The sequence below is a fragment of the Embiotoca jacksoni genome, unplaced genomic scaffold (assembly GCF_022577435.1).
Source record: "Embiotoca jacksoni isolate LCO1_2020_lvr unplaced genomic scaffold, fEmbJac1.0.p SCAF_5, whole genome shotgun sequence".
Lineage (NCBI taxonomy): Eukaryota > Metazoa > Chordata > Actinopteri > Embiotocidae > Embiotoca > Embiotoca jacksoni.
In genome coordinates this window covers 23,855,229-23,873,230 of record NW_027185403.1, presented here as the reverse complement: position 1 = coordinate 23,873,230, position 18,002 = coordinate 23,855,229, and the positions used below count along the sequence as shown (strand labels likewise).

Sequence of the window (18,002 nt, the reverse complement as noted above, 5' to 3'; positions counted from 1 at the left end):
TGTGACATCACTGTGACATGACATCACTGCTGCTGGAGCGAAGCTCCGCCTCTTATTTCTCTCATTGAGGAAATCGTTTTCAGTTCACTTGATCCGGTTGAAATTCATGAACATGTTTTATCTGTTTGAAGATCCAAAGTGTTTTATTCAAGAGGGTCAATAAAAACAAATGGAGCAGATTACACTTCTCATAATTACATCTCTTGTATTAACTGATCAACCTGAAGCCTCGTTATGATCCGCTGTCATTGGCGTTATCAGTTTTACATTACAGGTCAATAGAAACTCTACACTTCCTGTATTTTTCAAACTAAAAGCCCTGCAGTCTTTTAGAAGAAAGAAACCCCCCATAAAAAGGCTTTTACTGTGAAACATTTGCACTTTTTTATGGAAATTCCAGAATGTGCTTCAAACAGCATCACAGCGCTGCAGCAGCACATCAACGCAGCGGATTTTAAAAAAATGTCTCGGTTGAATCGAAGTCCTGCTGTATTTCCTCTGATGTGAACAGACTTAATAAACCTGCACATCTGTTGTCAGTACATTTCTCAGTATTTTGTCCAACAGGTGAAACTTTATTCTGCTGTTTTAAAAGGCTTCGTTGGTACCTGTAGTTTCCCTGTTTACTGTGTTAGGTTGTCTGTGCTCCTGTTTGCGTCACCACAGTTTCTATGGTAACGGGAGATTCCCCAGGCAGAGGGAGGAGCTAAAAAAAGGTCTGAAAACACCTAATCACCCCTCATACGGGTCCCGTGGCATTAATCACCCCTCATACGGGTCCCGTGGCATTAATCACCCCTCATACAGGTCCCGTGGCATTAATCACCCCTCATACAGGTCCCGTGGCATTAATCACCCCTCATACAGGTCCCGTGGCATTAATCACCCCTCATACAGGTCCCGTGGCATTAATCACCCCTCATACGGGTCCCGTGGCATTAATCACCCCTCATACTGCTGCATAGCGCAGCATTGCGCAACAGAGGACAGGTCTGTCTCCGCCTCCTGCCCGTTACACCGACTAGCAGCATTCATCCAGCGCGCGGAACCGCAGCAGTCGAAGACCGGAGAGCAGCGATGTTTTCCTGCAGAGCAGCCTGGCAGACGTTCGGGCCTCTGGCTCGGAGAGCAGCCTACAGGTGTCCCCGGGACGGTGAGTCTCCTCCTCCGGCTCAGGACATGAACCCCCCACCCCCTCTCCTCCTCCGCCGTGTGTCGGTCTGCAGACGGTGGAAGAGAACACGGTGTCCTCACGGCTCTCCCGGTGCATCCCGGTGCCGGACGGTAATGGCTGCCGGTGGATGTGAAGGTCATCCCGGCCGGTAGCCTGGTGGGTGGGTTGGGGGGGATGGGGGTTCCACCAGAGGAGCAACAGTTCCGTTACTGAACCATCAGACGGACCTCCGGTCTCCTCAGACCTGCTGAGGTTCGGTTTACACCGGGAGACACCGACCGGCGGCTCGGTGCGCGGCCCTTCGTGACCCGCCGGTTTGAACCGTGACTTTATGTCAACGTGTCTCTGCGCATGTCCGTGACCTTCATGAGGCTGCTGCCTGGAAACGTGGTCGCCTCCGTCAGTCACGTGGTGCGCGCGTGTGAAGGTGGTTAAATGTAAAGAGAGCACAGGCGCGCGCTCCATACGTCTGCAGCTGCGCCGCGGGTGGTCGGTGGCTGCAGCGTCACTCCATGACGTAACGGCGACGAGTAACGGTGTTCGTGACCGGCCGGTCACCGGCCACATTATCACCGTCAGAACCTCCGAGCCAGTCTGGTCAGTGGTCCAAACATCAGCGGAGGTTCTGGACAGGAAGTGGACTCACTAGCTGTGTGTGAGCTCCAGTAGTCCCAGTTAACCAGAGGAGGCTGTCCTGATGTAATCCTGGACCTCCCTGACCTATGCACACACACACACACACACACACACACACACACACACACACACACACACATACACATACATACATACGCACACACACACACACACGCATACACACACACACACATACACACACACACGCATACACACACACACACACACACACACACACACACACACACACATACACACATACACATACATACATACGCACACACACACACACACACATACACACACACACGCATACACACACATACACACACATATACACACACATACACACGCATACACACGCATACACACACATATACACACACACACACACGCATACACACACACGCACACGCATACACACACAGACACACACACACACACACAGAGACACACAGACACACACGCACACACACACTCACACACACACACACGCACACACACGCATACACACATACACACACGCATACACACACGCATACACACACGCACACGCATACACACATACACACACGCATACACACACACACGCATACACACACACACACACACACGCACACACACACACAGACACACACACACACACACACACACACAAATGCACACACACACACACTCGACCTTATAGCTGTGATCCGATTAGCAGGTATAAATATCCATCAGCAGGGCGTCGGGTCAGAGACCGGGTCGGATGAGAACCTGAGAATATGAGCAGTGTAACAGAGGTGATGGTTGGACGGGGACAGACTGTTTCTAACAGTGGACGGGGACAGACTGTTTCTAACAGTGGACGGGGACAGACTGTTTCTAACAGTGTCCTTGAGGCGTTGACTCTGCTCCCGGTTTCCTGTTTCCTGTTTCTCTGGTTCTGATACAGGTTCTGTGAGGGACTGAAGTGCTGAGTCAGGGTTTGTCTCCTTCAAAGTGCTGAGTCAGCAGAGAGGGAGAGCCCAGGTCAGACCCGTCAGCCGTCCAACAGAACCGTGGCGATGCTGATGAAGGGATCAGAACCGAGTCGTGGATCTCTTCGGCCGGGTGTTGAGTTCTGGGTCCGTTTCAGAGCTGCCGTGTGAATAAACCCGGGGCGATCGACACATTTCCATGGTAACAGACGGGTGTATTTTTGGCCTCTAAATCTTCTGTAAATCCAATCAGATTTCAAGGCGTCTCCCGGTCCACATGGACACGCATACAGTCCGTCCGTCCCCATGTCTGAAAAGGTTGTAACATGTGACCTTTGACCTCTTCCAGCGGTGCAGCGGCGGCCCATGTCGTCAATTCCAGGAGGCTCTGGAGAGAACATCGTGTACACTGTGCTGTGTGGCGGCGCCTTCGTTGGAGCGCTGTCCTACGTGAGTCCACACAGACCGTCCCCCTCAGACTGTCCGTCTCAGACCGCCCGTCTCACACTGTCCTTCGCTCTGCAGGCCTATAGCACGTTGTCCTCGGACAGCGCCCGCTTCGACGACCGCATCGCAGAGATCAAGGCCAGACCCAAGACGGAGTGGACCCCCAAACCCTGGCCCCCCAAGAGTAAGTCCTCCTCACCTGTCAGTCAATGCAGGTTATCGTGTCTTTAGTTCTGTTGGACTTAAACGGACCATTAATGAGGAGACGTGATGAAGTCAGTAGGTCTTCAGAGGGATGCTGGTTCATCATCAGGTCTTACAGACAGTTTATTAAAACCACACACTGGATATAAAACATAGACTGGATATAAAACAGATAAAACTACAGACTGGATATAAAACAGATAAACCACACACTGGATATAAAACATAGACTGGATATAAAACATAGACTGGATATAAAACATAGACTGGATATAAAACAGATAAAACTACAGACTGGATATAAAACAGATAAAACACAGACTGGATATAAAACACAGACTGGATATAAAACACAGACTGGATATAAAACTACAGACTGGATATAAAACTACAGACTGGATATAAAACAGATAAAACTACAGACTGGATATAAAACAGATAAAACACAGACTGGATATAAAACACAGACTGGATATAAAACAGATAAAACACAGACTGGATATAAAACACAGACTGGATATAAAACCACACACTGGATATAAAACATAGACTGGATATAAAACATAGACTGGATATAAAACACAGACTGGATATAAAACATAGACTGGATATAAAACCACACACTGGATATAAAACATAGACTGGATATAAAACAGATAAAACACAGACTGGATATAAAACACAGACTGGATATAAAACACAGACTGGATATAAAACATAGACTGGATATAAAACACAGACTGGATATAAAACTACAGACTGGATATAAAACAGATAAAACAGACTGGATATAAAACACAGACTGGATATAAAACATAGACTGGATATAAAACACAGACTGGATATAAAACATAGACTGGATATAAAACACAGACTGGATATAAAACATAGACTGGATATAAAACTACAGACTGGATATAAAACAGATAAAACACAGACTGGATATAAAACACAGACTGGATATAAAACTACAGACTGGATATAAAACACAGACTGGATATAAAAGACATACTGGATATAAAACACAGACTGGATATAAAAGACATACTGGATATAAAACAAAAACAGGATATAAAACAGACTGGATATAAAACACAGACTGGATATAAAACTACAGACTGGATATAAAACTACAGACTGGATATATAACTACAGACTGGATATATAACTACAGACTGGATATATAACTACAGACTGGATATAAAATACAGACTGGATATAAAACACAGACTGGATATAAAAGACATACTGGATATAAAACACAGACTGGATATAAAAGACATACTGGATATAAAACAAAAACAGGATATAAAACACAGACTGGATATAAAACTACAGACTGGATATAAAACTACAGACTGGATATAAAACTACAGACTGGATATATAACTACAGACTGGATATATAACTACAGACTGGATATATAACTACAGACTGGATATAAAATACAGACTGGATATAAAACTACAGACTGGATATAAAACACAGACTGGATATAAAACCACAGACTGTTTCTAAAAGAGTTCGTAGCTTCAGGTCTGTAAAATGGTTCTGATCCAGAAGTGTCTTCAGCTGCAATACCAGCGAGTGCCACTAGAGGTCGGCTCCAAAAAGCCTCCGGCTCCATAGACTCCCATTCAACTTCTCTCATCAAATCCAAAGTGAATAAAATGTGTCCATCAGTTATCTCGGTGTTGTTAGTTAAAGTCACTCCTTCTTATTAGTTTTCTGGAGGTCCATCTGAAAATAATCCCTCATTCATTAGAAAAGAAGATTCAAGAAGACCTGTTTTTGGGGGTGTGTCTGTTTGATTGACAGGCCTGTGGTGCAGTCAGGTTACAGCTATCGGTGGGCGGGACGTAGTATCGTCAGGTTTCCAATCAGATCGGTCAGATCCACCTCTGGCTCCTCCCCCAGCTCGTCCAAATATGGTCACTTCCTGCTTGACATCAGATCTCTGAGTTGTCACGAACAGGTTAACCTATGAATCTTACTGCTGAACATGAAATCATCCAACAAGTAGCTAAAGAGTGTACTGACGCAACTGATTGTTTTCATAGTCATACCCCATGTGTTGCCATGGAAACAGTTCGCACTAACAAAAGGTTTTATATTCAGAAATTGAATTGCTCCACAATATGAACACATTTAGATGACATGTTGAATTTAGATGGTAACTTGTATGAAGTTCAGTGATGTCATCACTGTCGTATCAATAATGAGGTTAAAACAGCCTCCAGTGTAATGTTGAGTCAGAGTGCAGTGATGGAGACTCTGGTCTCTGTGTTTGCAGGTAAGGACGATGAGGAAGGTGAGTTGTGCCGTCACATGTTTCACTCATTAAACTCTGAAGACTCTTCAACGCTGGGTTCAAACACGTCCTGATGGGCCGATCAGCTCCAGGAGAACTCTTAGAACAGGTGTGACTCGGGTCGACTTTCTGCAACGTAAATCATCAAACAGACAAAGGAAGTGAAGACAGCCTGTCTCAGTACACCTGTACAGGTAGTCGGGGCTCCAGGTGTTAACGACCCGGAGCTCTCGGGTTTTATCACTCTAGCAGTACAGGTTAAAACTAAAAAGGAAACGAGGACAGAAGGGGAAGGAATTAAGCAACGCACACTGTCAGCCTCACGCTGGCTTACATCCAGGTGTGAGGATGGGGGGTTTGAGGAAGAGCTGAGGAGGGGGAGGATAAGATGAAGCCTTGGCTGCTGCTCGCTGCTGAGGTTAATGTCCCAGCATGCAGCTGTGATCGGTCTGTCCTCCATCAGACCGTCCAAGTGACCGACGGTCCTCTGATGCTCATCGACCCTCTGAACCGAGCAGTCCGGGTCCAACTCTTCCTCCCTGATAGCTCTATGATCCCTGCAGCAGCGGGTCTCCATGGAAACGGCAGCATCGGGGCTGCAAGTAGGGAGAAGCCCAACATGTCTGTGTGCAGAGTGACTTCCAGACTTTCACACCATCTGGATCCAAAAAAGTAGTGAAATAAAAGTAAAATGAAATCCTATTTTTTATAAAAAAGTTCAAACAACTCAAAACTGAGAAATGTGATTGTTTTATACAAATATCTGCTCATTTTGAACTTGATGGCAGCAACACGTCTCGATAATGTTGTGACTCGATCAACAAAAGATGGAAAAGTTGTGAAAAGAATAAAAAAATAAAATAAAAACAAACCACCTGGTGGAGCATCTAACAACTAATCATGTTACCATGGCAACAGATCAGTAACATGATTGGGTATAAAAGATGATTTCAGAGAGGCAGAGTCTCTCAGCAGTGAAGATGGGGAGAGGTTCACCACTGTGAAAGACTAGTTCAACAATCTAAGAATAATCTGGCCTGAGATCATGTTTTATTGACATTTAAAACATTGTCACTACTTTTTAGAAACGTGTTGCTGCCATCAAATTCAAAATAAGCAAATATTTTTCATGAAACAATAAAATATCTTTGATTCAACATTTGATATGTTGTCTTTGGTCTATTTTTAATTAAATATCAGTTGATATCATTTAAAAATCATCGTTATTTTTGTTGTACAATAACAGGATTTCCATCAAATATCTCCGCTCACAGTTCACATGATCAGTTCAAGTAAAATGACAACATTGATTTCAGTTGTTACATTTTCAAACCGGCCGGCAGCTCATTCAGAGTTCAGAGGGTTGATGAGCAGAAATCCGTCTCCCCTGTCCTGATTGGACCAGATCAGATCAGATCAGATCTGATCTGATCAGATCTGATCAGATCAGATCAGATCAGATCAGATCAGATCTGATCAGCCACCCCCTCCTGTGATGTCACTCTGCCCCCCCCATGCTAACGGCCAGCTAGCCTCTGTGCTAACGGTGCCGTTGCTGTGTGATGTGTCTGCAGCTCTTTGAACCCACCGTGTGTTCTTCCTCTCTAACTCTCTGTGTCTTTACTCTTTCAGTGTAATGCTAAACATAAGGTCCTCTGTGGCCACATGGATATTCGTCCTAGAACGGGACTCTTTGGAGGTGAACAGGAAACGCACTCCTCCTCCTTCTCCTCCTTCACCACCTCTCCCCCTCCTCCTCTCCTCCTCCTCTCCTCAAACCTGCGGACACTCCTCTGAAGGATACTGATAAATGTTAACATGTAACTCCATGAAGAGGATGAGTGGACTTCACAGGACTGTCCGGATCTCACCGCTAAACTGGAGCCGGTTGTTTGACTTTAACAGTCAGCTCGATGGACACCGTCAGCCTGCACTGCTGTGTCCTTGTTGTTGTTGTTGTTGTTGTTGGTGAAATGTGGAGTTACTCGGTTAAAGATTAAAGATGCACCACCTACTGTCAGAGTCCGTCTCCCTCTCAGACTTCCAGATAACTCATAACTTCTTAATTGGATGGTAAGAACCCAGATCCGTCCCCCCCGTCTCACTCGTCCTCCCCGTCTTTGAGTTTGCATGCCGTTTGTTTGGTGAATGTGTCCTCGGAGTTCTTCAGGTGTCCAGCAGGACCACCGCAACAAACATCAGCTCTTAGTTTCCATCCAACGTCCTTCTGAGTGAGACTGTTAGAAATAACGTCGTATGACTATCAACCCCCGAGTCATCATTCATCAAGTCCAGATAGTTATGGACACGAAGTTCAACAAATCCCCGACAGATGTACCCGTCTTTAAATCTGTCTGCAAATAAAAACAAACCACAATGGTTTATAACTCATTTAAACTCATATTTACTAGAAAATAGACCAAAGACAGCATATGAAATGTTGAAACAGAGATTTTATTATTTTATAAAGTTAACTGCTCTTTTTGAATTTGACGGCAGCAACACATCTCTATCACCTCTTGATCCTGTCACGTCTGTGATTAAAATTAAAACTCTCCAAAGAAGAAACCAGATAGAAACATGATCCAGAAACACCGCCGCCTTCTCTGGACCGAGATCATTGAAGATGGACTGAGGTGAAGTGGACAACTGTCCTGAGGTCTGATGGATCACAATCTGAGATTTTTGCAGTCCAGACCTGTCAATCATTGAAAACATCTGGAGCATCAGGACATGAACAATACAACAAAGGAGACCCTGAACTGTTGAGCAGCTGGAATCCTCTATCAGGCAAGAATGGGACCACATTTCACTTTCACAACTCCAGAAACTGGTCTCCTCAGTTCCCCAATGTTTCCAAAGTGTTGTTAAAAGAAGAGTTGATGCAGCTCAGTGGTGAACATGATCCTGGAACAACTTATAGAGACGTGTTGCTGACATCAGATTCACAATGAGTTCCCAGAGTTTGTCTTTGCTTCGTTGTTTGAAGGATGTTGGATGGAAATGCAGCTTCCGATGATTTCATCATCATCTTCTTAGTTGCTGCTTTTTGAATATTAGATTGTTAGATGTCTCATGGAGCCTTTCAACCTGCACGTGTCTGTAGAATACAAACACTCAAACCTCCATCTGAGCTCTTCTGCTAATATTCATCTTTCCTCTTGTGTTTCAGGTGGAGAGGAGGAGGAGGGGGCACCAGCTGAGGAGGCTGAGGAGGCCGGCGGAGAGGCGGAGCTCGGAGAGGCGGAGATCGTAGTGGAAGTGGTCGCCGAGGCGGTCGCAGAGGCCTCGCAGGAAGTGGAGATGGTTGCAGAGGAAGTGGTCCATGTGGCTGAAGCTGTGGAGGAGGCTGCCGAGGAGCCCGAAAGCAATGGTACGACTTCTTCATCTGAGGAGGAGGTAGCTGCTTCTGAGGCCTGAGGCTCCACACACTCACTCCAGGGAGACACACACACACACGCACACACACACACACACACACAAACACAGAAACACTCACACACACAAACACAGAAACACACACGCAGAAACACACACGCACGCACACACGCACACAAACACACACACAGAAACACACTCGCACACACACGCACGCACACACACACACACACACACAGAAACACACGCACACACACGCAGAAACACACGCACACACACACACACTCACACACACAAAAACACTCACACACACAAACACAGAAACACACACGCAGAAACACACACACACACACGCAGAAACACACGCACACACACGCAGAAACACACGCACACACACACACTCACACACACACACTCACACACACAAACACAGAAACACTCACACACACAAACACAGAAACACTCACACACACACGCAGAAACACACGCACACACACACACTCACACACACACACTCACACACACAAACACAGAAACACTCACACACACACGCACAGAAACACACGCACAGAAACACGCACGCACACACACACACACACACACACACACTCACACCACACACACACACACACTCACTCACTCACTCTCACACACACACACAGTCACACACACACCACACACACACACACACACAGTCACACACACACACAGTCACACACACACACACACAGTCACACACACACACACACACACACACACACACTCACACACACAAAAACACTCACACACACAAACACAGAAACACACACGCAGAAACACACACACACACAGAAACACACGCACACACACGCAGAAACACACTCACACACACACACTCACACACACAAACACAGAAACACTCACACACACAAACACAGAAACACACGCACACACACGCAGAAACACACGCACACACACACACTCACACACACACACTCACACACACAAACACAGAAACACTCACACACACACGCACAGAAACACGCACGCACACACACACACACACACACTCACACCACACACACACACACACTCACTCACTCACTCTCACACACACACACAGTCACACACACACCACACACACACACACACACAGTCACACACACACACAGTCACACACACACACACACACAGTCACACACACACACACACACACACACACACAGTCACACACACACACACACACACACACACACAGTCACACACACACACACACACACACACACACCACCTCCACTCTGGCAGCAGGCCTTTCCTTCCTCACAGCTCTGGGAACAGTAAACCAGCCACGTTCAGTCTGTACAACCACTCGAGGCTAGCTGCTACTCCTCTGGGTCCTGGTTCTCCTCGGGGTCCTGGTTCTCCTCGGGGTCCTGGTTCTCCCCGGGGTCCTGGTTCTCCCCGGGGTCCTGGTTTCCTCAGGTCCAGCGTCCTCTTCTGTCGTCCTAACATGTACATTTGTTCTTGTATTTATTGGAGTGAGTTGAGCAGCGCTGTGGTTCCTCCTGAGATGATGCTGGTACTTTTCCAAAGTGGCAGTGAGCTCTTTATGTGACGCTCATTTTCAGTTATGGGTGAAATAAATGTGATCACTGTGAGAACCAAGCTCAGATTGAGCAGGATAATGGACAGTTACCCCCCCCCTCCCTTCCCTACTTTGCTTATAACTGGCTAATGAGCACTGTGAACAATTTACTATTTAATTCGTCGAGACGTACAATAAAGCTTTTGTCACACTGGAAAGGTTTACTGCCGTCTTTAATTTATCTCGGTTGATCTTCCTGTAATTTCTGCCGGGGCGTTTGATGATGTCATACGTAGCCAGTTTAAATTATAGCTCCCGTTACGTCATCATATTTCATCCTCTACCCAGAACACACAGTATTCGTTCTGCCATCTCACGTCAGATGTATCTCAGTCTTCTGTCAACTTCTGCTCTCCTTCTCACCACTTTCTGTTTCCTGTCTTTTTGCCCACGGAGCCTGATATCACTATGTATGATTCTAAAATCACCTATTTTTAGGTTTTTATAGGTCTATATGGGCAGTTGCACATTTTTTCCACCAGTCATCTGATCGTTCTCCTACTTGGTAAATTCAGTTTCTGGGTTGGCCATCTTTAGTAGGAACATCTTATCAAATGAGAAATCTTCTTTACCAGCTCTAGATGGTCCTTACATTGATTCATACTATTAACAGGTGTCCTCTTGTCCTTTTGTCTGGAGAACGTCTTTGGTCATTTATCCTGTATTTACATGGAAGTACTCACAATCCACCACATAGATTAACGTTAACTCCTCTTTCACATCTGGAGTTTCACCAACTTCCCTGTCTAACACTCCGACCTGTCAGCTAAATGTGGGAACATGTACCATGAGCTTCAGTGACATTTGGATGGCTGGATTTTGTGTTGCAGTGCTGGCTGCTGCCTCTACTCTAGAGGGACCAAAGACAGCACCAAAGACAGCTGAAGTTGACGTCGTCAAACACGAGGAGCCGGCGGCTCCCACGGAGGCAAAGCCTGGTGAAGAAACTACACCAGCTGTTGAGGAGGAGGCCCCTGCACCAGCTGTTGAGGAGGAGGCCCCTGCACCAGCGGTTGAAGAGGAGGCCCCGGTAGTTGAGGAGGAGGCCCCGGTGGTTGAGGAGGAGGCCCCGGTGGTTGAGGAGGAGGCCCCGGTGGTTGAGGAGGAGGCCCCGGTGGTTGAGGAGGAGGCCCCGGTGGTTGAGGAGGAGGCCCCGGTGGTTGAGGAGGAGGCCCCGGTAGTTGAGGAAGCCTTGGTACCAGTAGAACCTGATGCTACCACAGCTTCAGCTGAAGAACCAGTCACCACCACAGTTGTGGAAGAAGCCGTTGCCACCCTGGTGGACATCCAGAAGGTTGAACCCAAGAGAGAGTACATTGTTGTTGTTCTGGAAGGAACGCCTAAAGAAGACAAGAGGCCCAAGGTGCTGGGTGTCGGGCACATGACCGGAAGAATCATCCCAGCTCCAGAGGATGACGACGCTGCTTCAGAGGTACCACATGATGTTTTTCTGACTGAACTCTGAGGTTGATTAAAGACTTCATGTAGATGGACACAAACATGATTCTCATATTTCCAGTAACTTCAGAAACTATTGAAGAGAACAAGTTTTATTATCTGGATGCTTCAATAGTAGACAGACATGTCATGAAATGTTTGCTCCTCTTTGAATCAGTGTGGGCTGCAGAACGAATCCTTCTAACATGACTTTTTAAACTCTCAGGGTAGGCGACGTCTTCTTAGGATGCAAATGCAGTAGTTTCAACAAAGGTACTGAGCCTTTCATTACTTTGAGCCGGCTGTGGACATGATGTAGTCGTGATTCAAACTGAACATACCTGAACTTTAGGTTCAAATATATGCTAGAAATGTAGAAAAATATTGTATGAGGGTTGAGTTCAGAGTGTTCCTGAACACAGCACGGTGATGAACACGGAGCAGCAGGAAGCAACGGCCGTCATGAGGAAGTATTCAGAGTCGTCTCTTGAGCAACATCGTTACTGAGTTCCTCACGTAAACGTGACCGCTGGTACGAGAACATCTGTGATGTCACCGTGGAAACCTGAAACTGGAGCAGAGAAACAGCATATTTTGGGTCAAATGTTTGGGAAACAGAAAATCAGCCGAGTGTTCCTGAGCCCATGCGGTAATTTCCACCACAGAATCAGGACTGTTTTTAAAGCAGTGCCAGCTGAGGACCCAAAGAAACATCAGATTTGGGGTGAAACTGTAAACGGTTAACAGAGACCCTTGAAATGCTTCAGAAAGTCTGAGGCGATGAAGTGATGAGCTGGCGACATGTTCTGAGTTGAGTTCTTAGTTCCCAGTGTACAACTGGGAACTACTACTGCATCATGAAAATGAGCCTTGACCTTTGACCTTCTTGGTCATATCCATGCGATCCGTAGCGATATTTGAAGTAAAAAGAAAAAGGAAGCCGTTTGGAACGAGTACGCTTCCTTTTAATGCTTCTTCTTCCTCTTCCTTTTGTGGGCGGAGCCTCAGCGCCACCAGCTGTCTCCGCGGCTCAGTCGACGTCAGCAGCAGAGGATTGTGGGTCAGAACAGCCAGAGTAGCATGCTGACCTGCAGACTGCAGCTGTAGTAGAACATCCTGGTACTTTTGGCCTCCTACATTTATCATACTACGTACTGGGACGTACTAAATCTTTTTTGCGTACTAAATAGTCTGGTAGTTTGGATACTGGACTGCAGGGTCGGCGGGTTTCCTTTGTGTCACTGTGAATTCGTCCCCCACAGTCAGACTGTCAACACTGAGTTCTGCTGGGACCTTCTGAGGTTCTGTTGTGGTTCCTAGTCTTACGATCAGTCTGGGTTTGGTGCTTCCTGTTTGGATTTGAAACGACTCTCTGCTGTAAAAACAACTTGTGGAAATCATCGCCTGAGCTCAGGAACACTCGTCTGTACAATCTGCTGTTTCTCTGCTCCAGTTTCAGGTCCGCGGTGACATCACAGATGTTCTGGTACCAGAGGTCACGTTAATGTTGATGTGGATCAATAAGTCTGAACTCTTCCTGACGGAGGTATTGATCGTGCTGCATTCAGGAACCCTCTGAACTGTGATGTGTTCAGACGGTGTGCAGCACGGCTGACCTTCATGTTGTTTCCCTCCGTCACAGTAATGATGACTTCCTGTCCTGTAGAAGAAGAGGATGTGCCCCCCCCCAGACTGTATAAGTATAATCAAAGTGTTCAACGCCTTCTTAATGGAGCCGCCTTCATGCAGCCCGTTACCGCGACACGTCACCTGGTTCCAGGTGAGCCCAGCCTGTCGGCCATCTTTCCTCAAAGACACTTCCTGTGAACTGAGCCCTTCAGCCCTGTTACACTTCACTGCCTCCAGTACCTCCATGTTACCACCACCACTCCAGTGTTACGTCTCCTCAGGTTCTTCTGCTGGTGTTCAGGTGAGCCGCTCACTCAGAGTCCACGTAGCCTCCTCACTACCTCCACCTTCATCCACCTTAATCCACCTTCCTCCGCCTTAATCCACCTTCCTCCGCCTTAATCCACCTTCCTCCGCCCTAATCCACCTTCCTCCGCCTTAATCCACCTTCCTCCGCCCTAATCCACCTTCCTCCGCCCTAATCCACCTTCCTCCGCCTTAATCCACCTTCCTCCGCCTTAATCCACCTTCCTCCGCCCTAATCCACCTTCCTCCACCTTAATCCGCCTTCCTCCGCCTTCCTCCACCTTCATCCGCCTTCCTCCACCTTCATCCAACTTCTTCCAACTTCCTCCACCTTCCTCTGAATGAACCACTTCAGACCTCTTCTTCTCCTCCTCTTCACCTCTTCTTCTCTCCTTCTTCTCCTCTTCTCCTCCTCTTCTTCGCCACCTGAAGCTGTGACTCTAAACCTCCTCCCATGAAACCAAATCTCAGTAGCTGTCTTCTAATGAAGCGTCTCTGCTGGCGTTGGACTTCACTTCTCTCTGATTTATCTTTTCAGGTTACTTTCTTTCCTCTTTGTAGAGAATCTAATGAAAATATGGTGAATGTACTAAATATTAGGGACGCCTTCCTGATACCAAGATGCTATCTGTTGTGCACAATCCATAGAAGTTGAGAAGTGGTGTAGATCCACACGACGTAGAGATCCTGTTTCTATAAACCAACCTCTTCTGTCCTGTTGATGTGTTCGTGTCGTTGGCGGTGAACGTTACGGTTTACAGACGTGATGTTGGTGTTTGGGAAGTGTTGCGGTATGTCTGAAGTTAAGGTGAAATGATTGGACAGCTCCTCCTCCATGTCTGATCAAACAGGAAACCTTCAGGTCTGCACAACGTCGGTTTCAGGAAGTGATCGGAGGCCTTTGATTTAACAAAGGACAGAAACTGTGACACCGTTTTTCTTGTTTTCCCCCAAAAAATAAAAAAAATAAAAAGGGATTCAAACTGTTCTGTGTGCTGCAATGTCCTTTAATCTAATGAGGTAGAGAGAGACCTGCTCCATCCTCCTGTCTGACCTCCACCCTCCTGTCTGACCTCCACCCTCCATTCTGACCTCAACTCTCCTGTCTGACCTCCACCCTCCATTCTGACCTCCACCCTCCATTCTAACCTCAACTCTCCTGTCTGACCTCCACCCTTCATTCTGACCTCCACCCTCCTGTCACCTCCACCCTCCTGTCTGACTGACATCCACCCTCCGGTCTGACTGACATCCACCCTCCGTTCTGACCTCCACCATCCGGTCTGACCTCCACCATCCGGTCTGACCTCCATCCTCTGATCTGACTGACCTCCACCCTCTGATCTGACTGACCTCAACCCTCCTGTCTGTCTGACCTCCACCCTCCTGTCTGACCTCCATCCTCCTGTCTGACATCCACCCTCCGGTCTGACTGACATCCACCCTCCGTTCTGACCTCCACCATCCGGTCTGACCTCCACCCTCCGGTCTGTCTGACCTCCACCCTCCGGTCTGTCTGACCTTCACCCTTCGGTCTGACCTTCACCCTTCGGTCTGACCACCCTCCATTCTGACCTCCACCCTCCTGTCACCTCCACCCTCCGGTCTGACCTCCTAAATGTTCCTCCCTCATAACTCATAAATCTTCTTGACTAAGTTCTGTGATTGATTGGTCAGACTGGCTGTGGTGGCTAGGCTAACATTAGCTGGTAACAGGCTCTAATGCTGACAGACAGCCGTGTTGCAGCGCTGCAGCTGCTTCCTCACCTGACCTGCTGCCTCGAATCCTCCGGAGACGCAGTCGGAGCCGACGGAGCCGCTGAGGACGACTTCATGTTGGGTTTTTCACTTCAGCGCCACCGAACAATGACCATGAAGACTGAGGAACGCTGCTGACATGCCGAGATGCTCCGGTTTAACATCCTGCAGGGAGAACCCGGGTTCTCCGGTTTAACATCCTGCAGGGAGAACCCGGGTTCTCCGGTTTAACATCCTGCAGGGAGAACCCGGGTTCTCCGGTTTAACATCCTGCAGGGGGGGGGAACGCACATCCAGGAACCTTTTCCACTGATTTAACTTTTCATTCAGTGTTTTATCACATCGTGACGTATTGACATAAAACGAATGCAGATGGACTCTTGGACTCTTGGACCTCAGCGGTCGTTCATGTTTCTGCATCAGGATGCCAGCTGTTATTTTTTAAATTTCATATAGCAATCTTTTTCTGTAAGGAGGATAATAAAATAATAAATAACATTCCTCTTCCATTCTTGAATACGGATGCATCACGGACATGAACACCACCTACAGGCTGCAGATACACGTCACGAGGCTCATTTGTTCTGTTGTGAATAAAAGCCTCGGCACGATGACGCCGCCTCTACATCTCCTTCCTCCTCCTCCTCTTCATCACACCTGAGAGCTCCAAACTAAAAACAGCGCACAACTTCTTCTGTCACAACACAGACAAATCTACGAAGACGCTAGTTTTCCCACAATCACACCAATAAGCTGTTTTTATGAACAAGCTGTGGAAGCAGGAAACACTTCAGTGAAATGAAATGAGGGCGGCTCCCCTCCTCAGATGTTACAGCTGCAGGCTTTATTTTGTAGTTTACTGGCGATGCTTCTTTGATTCAGTAGTTCCAGAGTCCTGTGCTTGTTCACACCTGGTTTCTCAAACCTCACCTGTGCTTGTTCACACCTGGTTTCTCAAACCTCACCTGTGCTTGTTCACACCTGGTTTCTCAAACCTCACCTGTGCTTGTTCACACCTGGTTTCTCAAACCTCACCTGTGCTTGAGCTCTGCTGCTGTGGCTCAGTGAGCTGAGCGAGGGGGCGGGGCTCTCCCACAGCTGGGTGTCAGAAATTAAAGGATGTGAACTAAGAAAAAAACACTCGTGACCCGGTCTCAGACGGCCCGGTCGGTACCGTCCGGTGGGGACTCTGAGCCCCCTGTGGCCACTCTGGGGTCTACAAATGACCCTGTCCTGACCCCTGACCCCTGACCCCTGCTGTGTCTGAGGACCTGATCTGCTACTTGTGGTTCCTTCATGAAGCTGACGCCGACTCTCGTCGACGTTGTGTTCGAAACTGTCCCGCCGATCCGGCCGGTCCACTTTAAAGTTGCGGGAAGAGAACCCTGGTTCTGTGGTCCGGTGTCCCACAGGGAGGATGATCACAGCTTCCTGGTTTTCAGACACTTTAAAACGTGAACGTTTCCATCAGAGATGAAATGAAGTAACTTTTACAGCACGCGGTTAAAACGGCTGATTTAAGTGACTCCATCTTCTGTCTGTCGGTTGACGTCATTATGCTTCATGACGTCATATCATAACGGTGTTATTCCCTCAGGTCCGGTGTCACGGCCTCCGTCTGGGCAGCGTTCGGCTCCGGTGACGGGGTGACGTAACGTGACGTAACGCGGACGTCGTTGTCGCGGTGACGTCACGGCGGTCTACGTTCGGTTGCAGCGGAGAGGCGGCGCGCCGGAAAGCTACAGGATAGCAGGACACGATCCGAGCACCAGACGGGCCCGTGTCCGCCTTCACCCGGGATATTTACACGCGGGACGTCGACCGGTGTCCGCGGACAGGTTTCCGGGACCTGGAACACCTGCTGACCCGGAGACGGCCCTCTGGCCCTGTCCACCTGGCTAACGGCAGCTAACGCTGGGCCCCGCTAGCGCTAGCCGTGGAGCTACTTCTCGTTACGAAACAAAACAAGGTAAGAAGAGGAACGTTTGTTCAGGTTCTGGTGAGTCTCAGAGGTTCTGGTGAGTCTCAGAGGTTCTGGTGAGTCTCAGAGGTTCTGGTGAGTCTCAGAGGTTCTGGTGAGTCTCAGAGGTTCTGGTGAGTCTCAGATCTCCGCTGTCAAAGCGGGTTGAACCAGCC

At 47.8% G+C, this 18,002-nt stretch overlaps 2 protein-coding genes across 5 annotated transcripts in view; both read left to right on the top strand.

Moving 5' to 3' along the window:
• Positions 1-557: 557 nt before the first annotated feature.
• Positions 558-15,094, top strand: mgarpa (mitochondria localized glutamic acid rich protein a). Of its 4 annotated transcripts, XM_069170905.1 has the most exons (7): positions 569-1,153; positions 3,122-3,222; positions 3,298-3,403; positions 8,907-9,107; positions 11,567-12,168; positions 12,400-12,446; positions 13,816-15,094. In XM_069170905.1, the coding sequence occupies exons 1-6, from the start codon at positions 1,078-1,080 to the stop codon at positions 12,433-12,435; spliced, it is 1,122 nt and encodes a 373-aa protein (XP_069027006.1). In that variant the 5' UTR covers positions 569-1,077; the 3' UTR covers positions 12,436-12,446; positions 13,816-15,094. The 4 variants fall into 4 exon arrangements, with proteins under 4 accessions (XP_069027005.1, XP_069027006.1, XP_069027007.1 ...); XM_069170904.1 differs by lacking the exon at positions 12,400-12,446 and having other exon boundaries at positions 558-1,153; positions 13,627-15,094; XM_069170906.1 differs by lacking the exon at positions 12,400-12,446 and having other exon boundaries at positions 571-1,153.
• Positions 15,095-17,545: 2,451 nt separating this feature from the next.
• LOC138211187 (ETS-related transcription factor Elf-2-like) overlaps positions 17,546-18,002 on the top strand; it is a 13,334-nt gene continuing 12,877 nt past the window's right edge. The window contains 1 exon segment of the mRNA XM_069170900.1: positions 17,546-17,835. The gene's annotated coding sequence lies outside the window, so the exon portion shown is untranslated.